General features: G+C 45.2%; 1 protein-coding gene across 1 annotated transcript in view; it reads left to right on the plus strand.

Annotated features, from left to right (window-relative positions):
- The first annotated feature begins 1473 nt into the window (after positions 1–1473).
- MAP3K1 (mitogen-activated protein kinase kinase kinase 1) overlaps positions 1474–13232 on the plus strand; it is a 79793-nt gene continuing 68034 nt past the window's right edge. Inside the window, exon 1 of the mRNA XM_057540542.1 lies at positions 1474–1984. Within this exon, the coding sequence (XP_057396525.1) occupies positions 1503–1984 (482 nt within the window). The 5' untranslated portion in view covers positions 1474–1502. The remainder of the gene's footprint in view (positions 1985–13232) is intronic.

The raw sequence follows: 13232 nt of genomic DNA on the forward strand, positions 1-13232 counted from the left end.
CCCTCGGATATCACCATCCTCCTCAGTTACCATTTATAGCCAGGAAGGAGGTTTTCATTTTATCTATTTCCAAAAAAAATCAAAGTAATTATTTTGTAGGCAGTTTAGACTCCTGTCGAAATATATGAATACTGGCAGGATAGCGCTCTCCTTTCTGTCCCTGAGGAGCCCTCTGCCTCCCCGCCCCCGCCCAGCCCCCGCCTTAATTCCTGTTTCACAAAATAAATCTAGGGACTCTGCTCCCGGGTTGTGGGAGATTTCTCATCACAGACAAACCGGCAGGAGGAAGAGAAGGGAGGGGAGAAATAAACGCGACACGGAAGCCTGAAGAAAGGTCGAAAATCATTAACATGTAAATGGTGCTTTTTCCATTCCAAAGCACCTTATCGCCAGAAGTCCCCAGGGACTGAAAGGGTTCGGAACTCCGCGTTAGGCAGCTCGGGCACTGCAGGGGCGGGGGCGGAGGGAACCCGGACGGTGGCCCGACCCTGCTGGGAAGAGGGACGTGCAGCTAGAGGCATAGGATTCGGGGAGGGCCAGAACCTGGCCGAGGATGACAATATCAAGCACTTCCTGGTTCCTTCCCCAAACGTGCTCTCTGTGGTCCTGTATATCGCTGCCTTCCCCAAACACAGCGGAGGAAAAAATAGAAACCTATAGCGATACCCCGGACCCCGCCGCCCGCTCCTGTCTCCCTCTAGCCGGGGGCGGGATAGAGGGTGAGAAGAGTGTCCCAAATCGGTGACTTCAGGTTTTGAACAAGATATTCCAGGAAACTTTTATTTGTAGCATGATTTTTTGGGGTGGGGGGGGGGTGGGCAAAAGATGAGGAAAGCTTTTACAAAACTTGATTTTTTTGGTGCGCGGCACCACGGCCGCTGAACGTTGGTTTTCTTTCGCTTTGCAGCAGGCGACAGCCCTGGGCGCCACCTGCGCGCCCCGTGCGGCGTGGAGGCGGGGTCGGAGGGTGGGTTGGTCCGCGCCCGGGTTCCCCGATGCCCACTGCAACGGGCAATGCGAATGACAGACTGCAGACCCTCTCGCCTGCGTCCCCTTCAACGCCCCATACATCGAAGTTCGAACTGCAGCTCCCGTGAGGCGAGCCCCGGCCGAGCCGGGTCGAGATTGCGGCGGAGAGGAAGCGGCGCTCCTCCGCCGAAGCTCCTCCTCTCGCCGGTGTAGACCGGGACTACCTGGCGGCGCGGCGGGTGAGGCGCGCCCCCGTGGCGGCCACCTCGGAGCCCACCTTGCCGGCCGGCGCGCGGGACGGAGCGCACAGCCGGCTCTCCACCAACCTGCGGCCGGCGGTCCTTCCTCTACCGAACCCCGCGCGCCCGCGCGTCAGTCCCTGCCGGGAGCCCAGAGGGCCACGCTCACGCAGTTGGCGCAGGCGGCCTTACGCTAGAGGCGCAGTGCCCGCCCGTCCGCCCGCCCGCCCCCTGCACTCTCCCCGCCCCCTCCCTCCCTCGCAGGGGCCGAGCGAATGTAGCCCGCGAGAGAAAATGGCGGCGGCGGCGGGGAATCGCGCCTCGTCCTCGGGATTCCCGGGCGCCGGGGCGGCGAGCCCCGAAGCGGGCGGCGGCGGAGGGGCCCTCAAGGCGAGCAGCACGCCCGCGGCAGCCGCGGGGCTGCTGCGGGAGGCGGGCAGTGGGGGCCGCGAGCGGGCGGACTGGCGGCGGCGGCAGCTGCGCAAAGTGCGGAGTGTGGAGCTGGACCAGCTGCCCGAGCCGCCGCTTTTCCTCACCGCCTCGCCGCCGTCCTCCTCCACTTCCCCGTCGCCGGAGCCCGCGGACGCGGCCGCTGGCGGGAGCGGTTTCCAGCCTGTGGCTGTGCCGCCGCCCCACGGAGCCGCGAGCCGCAGCGGCGCCCACCCTGCAGAACCGGCGGCCGCACCGGACAGCGGCGCCCCGAGCCCCGCGGGGGCCGAGCCCGGGGAGAAGCGGACGCCCGCCGCCGAGCCGCCTCTTGCGGCGGCCCCAGCCGGGTGAGCAGCGCGGCCGGGGGCGCGGCGGGGACTTGGGGGGCGGGCGGGCGAGGGCAATGAATGAACCCCGGGCACCGCGCAGGGCGTCCCGGGGCTCCGCGCAGCGAGGCTGCACGCCGCTCCCCGGGAGCCCTCGGGCACCCCCTTTGACCTTTCCGGCGTCGGGCGGCGCCCCGGACCTGGCCTGGGGTACGGGACGGGACGGGGGCCCGGGGCGGGGACATGCGGGAGAGTTTGTTATTGTTTGCAGACATGTGACAGGCGTGCGAGCCGCGCTGCGGGGACTGGTTGAGATAAGGTGTGGGGGCCCGGGCTGGCTTTTGGGGGCTCCCGGAATCGGAGCTCTCCGAGGAGCCCCGGAGCGGGACCCTGGCGTTGCCCTCCGGGCCGGGCTGGGAGGCGGGCAGCAGTGCAGCGGCGGCGACCCCGGACGAGAGTCCCCGGGGGCGCCGGGGTGAGGCCCGAGCTTGCGGGCGGGCGGTGTAGGTGGGCGGGGTAGGTGGGGAGCCCTGCCCGAGGCCGGGGTGGGGGGGCCGGAGCGCGGCGGAGAAAGCGGTGGGGTCCCCGCGGCTGTGACAGGCAGAGTCTTTCGGCAGGTACCGGGGGCCGGGCCGGGACGAAGGCGGCGCGCCCGGAGCGCGGCTCCGTAACGCCTGTCAAAGCGGTGTGGGCTGACCGGCTGCAAATGCACGGGGGCTTGCGGTCTTGTAGGACGTGGGGTTTTCTGATTGCGTCCCCCAGTGTCCTTGGGAATGAAGACTGCACCACTAGGACTTGAGTGACTTCTCTTTGGAGTTTGAATTTGGCCTTTGAGGTTTGCATTTGGCGGAGTGGTGTAAGAGCCAGGACCGGATGTGTCAGCCATTCAGTTTCAAAGCGGTGGTGACTGCTCCCCGCAGCCTCTCCGGCGTGGTTGGGGACCGCGGCGCGGGTGCGGTACTTCCTGCTCCGTGCAGCTGCGCGGGCCGCCGCCGACTGCCGGCTTCCAGGGGACGCAGTGCTGTGGCTCTGGCTCCGATAGAACCGTATTGCTTGCGCGCTACGGCGCGTGTAAGGTAACTCAGAGCAACCGTTCCTGGCCTGACGCTTGTTGGCAACTGGAAATTTTTATGTTTAAGGAAATTCTTTTGAGTGTGACAGCCATCATCCTTGTTTTTAAAAGAATCTGACTAGTGTATGCAAAGCGCAGGCTTGAGAGGTATTTTGAGTTGCTGGAAATGTTTTTGTGATAGTCACCCGTTTCCCTATAGGGTTTCCTGACCTTTATTCTAAAGACTGCCTTAGGTTTGTTTCCCTTGTGAAACGAATTTGACAGTAGGACTCATTGGCTTTGGTTAATTATCTAAGTGATTTTGGGGGGAACTTGGTTGTTTGTTTAAAACCACAGTTCGTTGATTCCTTGGAAGTTAACCCCTTTCCCTCTCCCCGCCTCAAATCCCCCCCCCCCAAAAAACAACTAAAAATATGGTCAGCACTGTGCCATGGCAATATTGAGAGGAAAGATTTGTGACTGTGGTAGCTTTCTGTGTGCTCTTGAACATGTAACTTAGTCTTACAGGGTTATGTTCCCCTACACTACTGCTCCTGGGCAGATTGGATTAAAACTTGACTAGAATAATTCGTTGTAGACAATTGTTACTACAAGTGAGCTCCAGATAAAAATATTAAACCCTAAATTTGAGAGATTAATTTTGTCTGTTCTCATGAGACCGAATTTTTGGATGCAGTAAATAGTTTAGCAAGTGTCAGCATTCTAGTCATCTTAACGAGCTATTGAATATAGCAGAAGAGGAACTACTGTAAAATTAACATATAGATGTTGTTTAGTGTTGTCTCCACACAAAATAAGAGGACGAAGGTGTAAGCAGATAGAATTCAGGGGCTGAGTAATCCATGCTTAATTTTTGCATTTTGTAACCTAGGTTTCCCCCCCTCTTTGTTTAAGGGGTGGATAATAATTGCACAGTATATGAAATAATGGGCTAATCAGCATAATCATTTTTTAAAATGAATTTCACTAGCCAGAATGCTGTTTGTTTATCCCAAATCTTATACCTAAACATTTCATTTATAGTAAAATGTTGAGTCCCTCTCCTTTTGAAATAGTGATTTTTTTTTTTTTTTTACAATTTCCTTGTTAATGGGGTTGAAATTCATTTGATTCTATTGGTATAAACACTTTGTAAGCAGTTAGTAAAATCTCAATTGAACTTTACTTTTTTGACAGTAGTTATATTCATACTTTCAGGAGGAAAATCTAACATTGAGATTTTGAAGTATTTTTGTTTCAGTGGTGTACTATATAGGTCTGGAGACCCTTTCTGTTTAAAGACTTATTGTATTCTTTTAAAGAGAATTCTGTGAGTTTTTTAATTTCATAATTTCCTCCAGTTTTTGATCTTTGGATGTAGAAATTTAAATTGTAGAAAATATACTTTTGTAGTATAAATTATATAAAGAATACACATATTAAAACAGAAGATTTTAAGTCCATCTCTCTTTTTCAGGTTAGTAACTGAAATCAGTGGAAGTTTTTTGCCTGTAAGGGGCGCCCAAGGGTTTGGGATTTTTCCTTATATTACAGAATTAGGGGCTTTTTCTTCCTATCTACTGTCTTTGAAGAGAAATTACAGTGTTACTCTCCATTGAACAGGCTATTGTGAGTTTGGTAGATATAATTACTCCATTCTATTTTTGTAACTTAAAAAAACCCAACTATCAATTTGCTGGCCCCATGAAAGAACAAGATATGCTGTACTTGTTAATGTTAGTTTTTGTTTAAAACTAAAGCTATTTCATAGGCTGCTTTTATATCCTCATAGAGCCCTCAACTTTCAGTTCCTTTTAGAAGCTGCTAGACTATAAATATAATCTAGTGAATTTTTACTAGAGGAGGTATAGGAACATTATTACCCAAAAATAAGTTTAAAAAAAAATTAAGTTGGTGATTTTATAAAACAATAGAGGTAGTTACATAAGTTAGTCTTACATGAATTTGTAAGTTTTGTAGTTATGAATTGTCTCCAAGTTCTGTTTTAAATTAGGTAAGAAAATTAATGCATTCTTCAAAGACTAACCTTATTAAATATAATTCTGAAAAAGAAATATCAGAACTAGAATTGTTGCCAGCTTTTGTTGTCTTTTCATATCTGATTTTGGCAAGGGTGACTGGTTAACCAACATTCCTTAATATATTATCCCCAATACACTATAATAACTCCATTTTGTTAGATACAAAAAACAGGAAGTAGCTCTGTTCATTTATATTCTTTCACATCTCCTATAGCACCTCAAGCATATGTTGCATGTTTTAGAAATGGTCGCTGACTTATTGACATAAAGATTCCAAAATATGGAATGAAAGGAGTGTTCTTTGCTTTCAACAAGAACAGAAGAACCAGCTACAGCTTGCCTTGGCTGTCTGCTGATCAGCCCTTGACAGTTGCTGTGAGCATTCCAGAAGAAGAAATGATGGGGTGGCAAGGCAGTTAATGGGGAGTGGATTCCCCTGAGGAAAAATGTAGGGCATTCAGAAGTGCTCTGAGTTAGAAGGCACAACTTTTGCATTTTGTACCCAATTTTCTTGGGTTGAGAGTTATTTCTGTATGAAGAAGGCAATAGAAGAACGTGGCATGGAAAAGTAATAGTCTCCAGAGGCTACTTAAGAGCTGCAGTATATTGCACTTCTAACCTTGAAATGCCTTGCTATATCAGATATACCAAGTATATTCCTTAGACTTGGTTGTTTTCCTCAGTCTGGGCCTCTTTTTATATCCTAAGTCAAAAATTAGAGCTACTTTAAAATGTAAACGGGTAAAAGATTAATGTGAGGAAATGTGCAGTATTAGGAATCAACCCAAGTTGTTTTTAAGAAATAAATTAACATTTTTAAACACGTGAAAGAAATAATCAGGAAGAGAATTAAATGTTCATTTACAAATGCTCATTGCAAAGCAGTGAGATGAGTCGGGGGTTCTTTTTTCTTTTTATTTTTAAAGATTTATTTATTGATTGATTGATTGCTATGTTGGGTCTTCGTTTCTGTGCTAGGGCTTTCTCTAGTTGCGGCAAGCGGGGGCCCCTCTTCATCGCGGTGCGCAGGCCTCTTACTATCGTGGCCTCTCTTGTTGCGGAGCATAGGCTCCAGACGCGCAGGCTCAGTAGTTGTGGCTCACGGGCCCAGTTGCTCCGCGGCATGTGGGATCGTCCCAGACCAGGGCTTGAACCCATATCCCCTGCATTAGCAGGCAGATTCTCAACCACTGCGCCACCAGGGAAGCCCGAGTCAGGTGTTCTTATTGCAAGAATATAAGAGGCTTTTTGCTGTGGCTAAACACATTCATTAAGCATAGAGATGTGTTTAGATACCTTTTATATAGTCACTTTTCTTGCCTTCTGTGTGTCAGGCAAGTTATATATATTATCTCATTTCATCATCGCTGCAGCCTTGCAGTGCATTGTAATTTCTGTTTTCAAGAGGTGGAAACTCATGTGCAATGCTAAAGCCCCATTATCACACAACTAGAAGACAGGCTAGGATTCAAACCCAAGTTAGTCCCACTCTACAGTCCATTTCTTTTCACCACTCTCTGCTGTCTCCATTTTCTTTTTAAAGTTAATAATCAGATTAACTAATGATTTTGAAGGAGAAAGTTGTTCTTCAAGAGTCAATAAGCGATTGATAGGTTTCTACCCAGTGCCATTGCCAATACATTTGTCTCCTGATGTGTATATAATGCATAGCTTTCTGTAACCTGGCCTCATCCATGTAATACAAGTAAGCTGTGCTTAGATCACCTTATCATGTTAGGGAGAATAATTGATTAGTGTTGAGTGTTTTTTAGGTTTCTTGATTTGTGCTGTTTACATCGTAAGTGGAAGGAAATAAAGAAGCTGAAATAATATCACATTTATTTTTAATCATCACACGTGGAGAGAAACTGTTCCAGTATAGCTAGACCCTATCCCTTTGTACTTGTTTTAGATTTCATGCATCCAACATTTATGAACCTCTGCAAGGTGATGTTCTGGGTGGTAGAGAAAAATATCATCAATGCACAGCCTCTGTTTCTGTTGGCAGATTGTAGTATGAACATGTTTCACACTACCATGTTAAGCGTTGGTAAGAGAGATAGGAATAGAGAGGGGCATCCAGATTAAAGAGTAGTGCTATGAATCTCACCCACGACATTCCACACTGTATTCCCGCAGTGAATACAGTAGTACCTCACTAACTTTCTGAGGAATTAATTGATCTTCTAGTTTTGTAGTTAAGGGTGGTAGCTTTGTTCTGCTTTCTGCTTGTACATTAGGTCTGCTAGTTTTTGCTCTTTCCCTTTGGTCTCTTTCCCTTTTCTTAGGATAGATATATGCTGTAGCTTTTCCATTTCCACAGTAATGGCAAAAGGAATTTAGATACAGATTAGTTTCAAACTATTTCTGCCTACTCTTAAGAGGTATATGTATGGAACTGCAAGTTCAGACATGATTTTTTTTCTTTCTTGAAAGAGAAACTTAAAATGGGGGTATAGGAGCAAGAAACCGAGTATCTACCAATGCTGGCTTTAAAATTCAGACTTTATTATTAGTAACGGCGACTCTGCTAGTTAAGAAAACAACATTGGGAAATGTAAAATATGCTCTAGGATGTAAGATAATCAAGAAGATATCCTTGTCTTCATTTACTCTATGACATACCATGGTTGGTTTAGGTATGTTTGGTACGGAGAGGAGCTCTGTACTGTTAGTGATTGAATCCTTTGAAATACTAGTCTGGTTAGTTTTGGTTTAATAGATTGAGATGTTGTAGAGTGCCAAGAACTGTTCAAGTTCTTAAGACCCACCAAGCATGTATTTCTGTAAGTACAGTCTGTCACCTGGGAATTATTAATGAGACAGTCAGACTTCTTGAAGACTGGAGGAAGTGCCTGGCGCTCACACAGTGCTGTAGTTAGTGTGTTTACTAAGTTTATCACATGTAAGCATGACGATGATGAGTATATGTGGAGTAAGGAGAGGGTGGATACTGGACGGTGGGTGGAGGTTGTACTCTTGACAGATAAGATGTGATTATTACCTTTCTTTATTGCTAAATAGCCATTCGACTGATGTAGCATCAAATAATCTTCAAACTGGTCTTACAGCATTCTGAATACTAAATATCAACTGCTAACAGACAAGGAACTCTGTCTTATTCTTTGTCATTGCTCAGCACCTAGGCTAATGTCTGGCACCCATGAATATTGGATGCACATGAGTGTTAGGATGAATTCATTTTCCCAAAGTGGTTATTTTTAAATAAGTGTATAAGAAGATACACTAACTCATGACTTACTGTGATGTGATTTTAATCATAATCTAGCTTGAGGCAAGTTTTGAAGGCAGGAACTATTTCTTATGAGTTTGTGTGCATTGCTTGGTATTTTGTAGCAGTAGTTGGTATTTAGCAAGCAGTAGTTAATAATAATGACCAATTTTATATAATGTAAACCAAACAATAATTAGTTTAATAACTAAGTGTAGTTACAAAATAATTGGAGCCATGTATAAACTGTCAAATATTGAGAAAATTGAGTTTCTGGTATTTGAGTGTCTAGTTATTTGGGCTGATAGGTAAGCCCTCCTGATTTTCTTCTTAGCCCTGTGGCAACCCTTCCTGAATGGCTCCTCCTCATCTTTTTGAACATTAATATTAGAACATACTCAGGCCCAGGCCTTCTGTCATTTGCACTCTTCCACCCCCACCCCAGGCTCATTAATGCATTTAGATCAATTTTTGGCCATTCATGAACGATTGCAGAGTTTATTTTCCTAGCCATGATCTCTCCTAAATGCCACACCTGTCTACATGACACGTCCATACTCAGATATCTAAAACCAAATTTAGGATTTTCCCTGTACCTTGCCCTAGTAATACATTCCCTGCTCATGAAATGGCAGAACCAGAACCTAGGAGTTATCCTTGACAACTCCTAGTCTTCAGGTGATTTCATCTGTTATCACATCCCTAGTCCAAGCTTCCGTGATCTCTCATTTGGACTAATGTAATAGTAAGTAGCCTTCTAACTTGCTCACTCTCTCCTCCTTTCTCCCTTCCAGTTGGTTCTCCATATTATGTGGCCAGAGTGATCATTTTACAATGTAAATCTTATTATAACAATTTTCCTCTAGAAGAATAAATTAAATTGAATTTTAAAACTTTCAAATGCTTTCCATTTGGATAAAGACCACAGAATCCTTAACATGCCCCACAGAGTCCCTGCCTGGTTTAGCCCCTGCCTGCCTCTCCAGGCCCGTCTCTGATCACGCTCGCCCTTGTTCTCTGCAGGATTGCCTTCACTTCCTCAGGCTCAGCACACCACCTCCTGGCGTAGGGCCTCTGCACGCACCGCACACGCCCTCTGCCAGGAGCACTTTCCCCAGTCCCGAGTCAGCTCCTGAGTGTTCACATCTTAGCTCACTGATGCTTCCTCAGGGAAGCCTTCCTTCCCTGATCTCCCAGCCTGGCTTTGTAGCTCAGTGTCCCTACTGTCAGTGTTGTGATTTTATATTTGTTATGTCATTTGGTGAATGGCTGCCTTCCCTGGAAGACTGTAAAAGCTGAGTGGGCAGAGCCTTTGGCTGGGTAGCAACCCAGCACCTAGCAAAATGCCTGGCACAGAGTAGACCGTCGATAAATATTTGTTGAATAAATGGATGAGGGTAATAATGACATGGCAAGTTCAACCTAGTGGATTATCTGTTCTTCCCCTTTGTCAGATGTAGTCTGGGACCTAGCTAAGACGGGGTTAAATGGCAAAAGCCTTGTCGGTTTGTGATAGATTCATTAGGCCGTATCTGGACTATTAAACACATCAAGTGCCTCAGGTGGAGTAGGACAGCTTAGTGTGGTAAAGAGGAAATAGCTATATTGCGTGATTATATGCCCGTAGGAAGAAGTGTTTGCTATGTGTATTTAGTTCTCCTGCTCTTACCAGGGAGTAGAGAGAGAGTATGTGTGTGGGCTCATGTGTGTGTGCATATATATGAATAAATATACACCTGAAGGTGTTATGCATTAATATAATGATTCCTTTTTCCGAGTTCTCAGTGTTATCTAAACTTAGGATACCACTTTTGGGATTTTTGTCACAATAACCCTGCTTCATCCAAAATTTAATTTGTTATTGATAATAATTCAACTTGGGATAAGTAGTTCACATTTGCATTAAAGAGGAGGTTTGCTAGACAAGTACTATATGAGATTTCAGGAGCCAAGAACCCACGTAACAGAAAACCATTTACCGGTGGTAACTAAACCTGGCAGCCTCCCTTATCTAGAACATGGTTTAGCACTAAGAAGTAAGTAAAAAAGGCTCGGAGCTGCCAAAGGGCCTGTAACAAAATCTGCGCTTTGAAGTTCTTTGATTTTACACTTAGAAGAGTTCCAAGGGCATTCACTCAGAATTCGCTGACATTTATTTAAGTTATTATTCTTGCAGTCTTGTCCATTTGGTGTCCCTAACATGCAGCAATTAAAAGCAGCCAATTAGAAGGCGAGTCGTGTGAGCAAGAGACAGGTTCCCTGAAGGCAGCATATAAGCAAAGACCTGACAGGTGAGGAGGAGAGAGAAGGGAGGAGAAAGGGAGAGATAAGAGGACATTAAAACATTGCAGTTGGGGCCACCTGGTGTTCGAACGTTAGGTTCCACATACCTGGATTGCCCCTAAGATTTTAAATTTATTAAATCACAGCACTTTGCAACATTACTTTTTGGGCATCAGCTTCCTTATTTGTAAAATGAGAGCGATCAAGGTTATATGATTGGTTTTGTTTTTTGTAATGATGATTACTGTGGCTCATTGCAAGGTTGTTGTGTTTATAGTTGTAGAAAGTATTTTGATCCTGAGTGGTAAACATCTAAATTATCTGTAAGGGGTGGTCCTGTAGCCTTGATGATGCTGAATAAATACAGTGCTGTTTGGAATTACATAAAATTGGATGCTGCTCATTACAAATGTCTTGTGGATTGGCTTTGTGGGAAAATCGTTTTGCTTTATTTGTTGGCCTGAGTCATTTTATATCCTGCAATTTTTAAAAAATGCTTGATAGGGGCTTCCCTGGTGGCGCAGTGGTTGAGAATCTGCCTGCCAGTGCAGGGGACACGGGTTCGAGCCCTGGTCTGGGAGGATCCCACGTGCCGCGGAGCGGCTGGGCCCGTGAGCCACAATTGCTGAGCCTGCGCGTCTGGAGCCTGTGCTCCGCAACAAGAGAGGCCGCGACAGTGAGAGGCCCGCGCACCGCGATGAAGAGTGGCCCCCGCTTGCCGCAACTGGAGAAAGCCCTCGCACAGAAACGAAGACCCAACACAGCCATAAATAAATAAATAAATAAATTAATTAAAAAAAAAAAATGCTTGATAGTTAATCACCACCACCAGTATGTACTGCCCTTTCTCCTAGCTAGACTTTGAGAAGTCAGGCAGTAAGCGCCAGCTTTGCAATGTTGACCAAGTTATTTAATTACTGCAAGGACTTTGGTTTAATAAGATGGCTACTTGTGAAAGGATTCTTGATGTTCACGTGCTCTTAAGATGCTTAGTGTTTTGAAAAAGACATTTCACAATTCTTTTTTTCTCTTTCAAAATAATTAATTGGCTCTACCTGTTATTTATTGTCTGGATTTTATTGGTATTCTTAAATTCTTCTTGGGTAATAAATCAAATTATTTTCACTGAACCTTAGATTTTAAAAAAGATGTGACATATTAATGTAGATATTAATATTCCTGGAGAAGGTTTAGTGTCTTAATATAAATTTATTTTGAATTTTGAAAATATATTTCAATTATTCTGGTACACTGGCACCTCCACACTGTTATACAAGGTCCTTATGATTTCTCTGGGATTCAGAATTTATAGAATTAAACTTCATTAATAAAATGATTAGACAGTCCTTTTGAAAGCAACAGAAAAATTTATTTTTTTAATTTATTTATCTTTTAACAAAAGAACAGTACTATGTAGACCGCTATACAGTTTGCTTTTTTCTTAATAGTATTTTGTTCGTTATCTTAATGATGAACGTAGAGCTGTCACTTTCCATGACTGCATAGCATTCTGTCATTTGGCTGTCTCATTAACCAGTTTCCTATTTTTAGACATTTATATTGTTTTGTTGTTATATCAAGCTGTAGTGACTACCATTGTGCCTACATTTTCATATGTTTGTGCATTTGGTTTTGTAAAATAAATATTCAGAAGTGAAATTGCTGAGTCAAAGGACATGTATATTTAAAAATTTTATCATATAGCCAAATTGCCCTGTAAAACACTGTGCCAGTTTACATTTTTCTCATGGTGAGAGTGCGCATTGCCCCACATTCTTGCCAGCGTTGGATATTATCAGTCTTTCATTTTTGCCAATGTGGTGGATGAAAGATTTTTTTTATTTTAATTTGCATTTCTTAGCTTTTTAGCATCATAGTACAACTTGTGTTTATTAACAATTTCCTACTTCTTTTGTGTATTTCCTTTCACACATGGGAGAGAATGGTTTGTTTTTTCTTATTGATTTTTAAGCATCCTTTGTATATTAGAATTATTAGCTCTGACATTTATTGGAATTGTTTTCTTCTACTTTTGTGTTACGAATTTCAATTATAGCATTTTTCCATAAAGAAGCTTTAAATATTCCTTCAAATTTCAATCCCTTCCTTCCTTCCTCCCTCCCCCCTCCTCTCCTCCCTCCCCCTCCTCTCCTCCCTCTCCCCTCCTCTCCTCCCTCCCCTCTCCTCTCCTCCCTCCCCCTCCTCTCCTCCCTCCCCCCTTCTCTCCTCCCTCCCCCTCCTCTCCTCCCTCCCCCTCCTCTCCTTCCTCCCCCCTCCTCTCCTCCCTCCCCCCTCCTCTCCTCCCTCCCCCCTCCTCTCCTCCCTCCCCCCTCCTCTCCTCCCTCTCTTCCTTCCTCCCTCCCTCCCTCCCTTCCTTGCCTTCTAGAGAGGGTAGGCTGTGTAGTGGTTCAGAGTACAGATGCCTGAGTTCTAGTCAGAGTTTCACCACTATCAAGTAGTGTACCTGGGAAGTTACTTAACTTCTTTGCACTTAAGTTTCCTCAACTATAAAATGAAGATACTACTTCAGAGTTGTTGTGAGGACAAAGTGTTTCTGTAGTTCTTAAAACAGTGCTTGGTGCATGGCAAACACTGTATAGGTAATAGCTAGTATTATTCCCTACTGCAAGATTTTAAAAATTCACCAGTCTTTTCTAATAC

This window comes from Balaenoptera acutorostrata, chromosome 2, assembly GCF_949987535.1.
Source record: "Balaenoptera acutorostrata chromosome 2, mBalAcu1.1, whole genome shotgun sequence".
Taxonomy (NCBI): Eukaryota; Metazoa; Chordata; class Mammalia; order Artiodactyla; family Balaenopteridae; genus Balaenoptera; species Balaenoptera acutorostrata.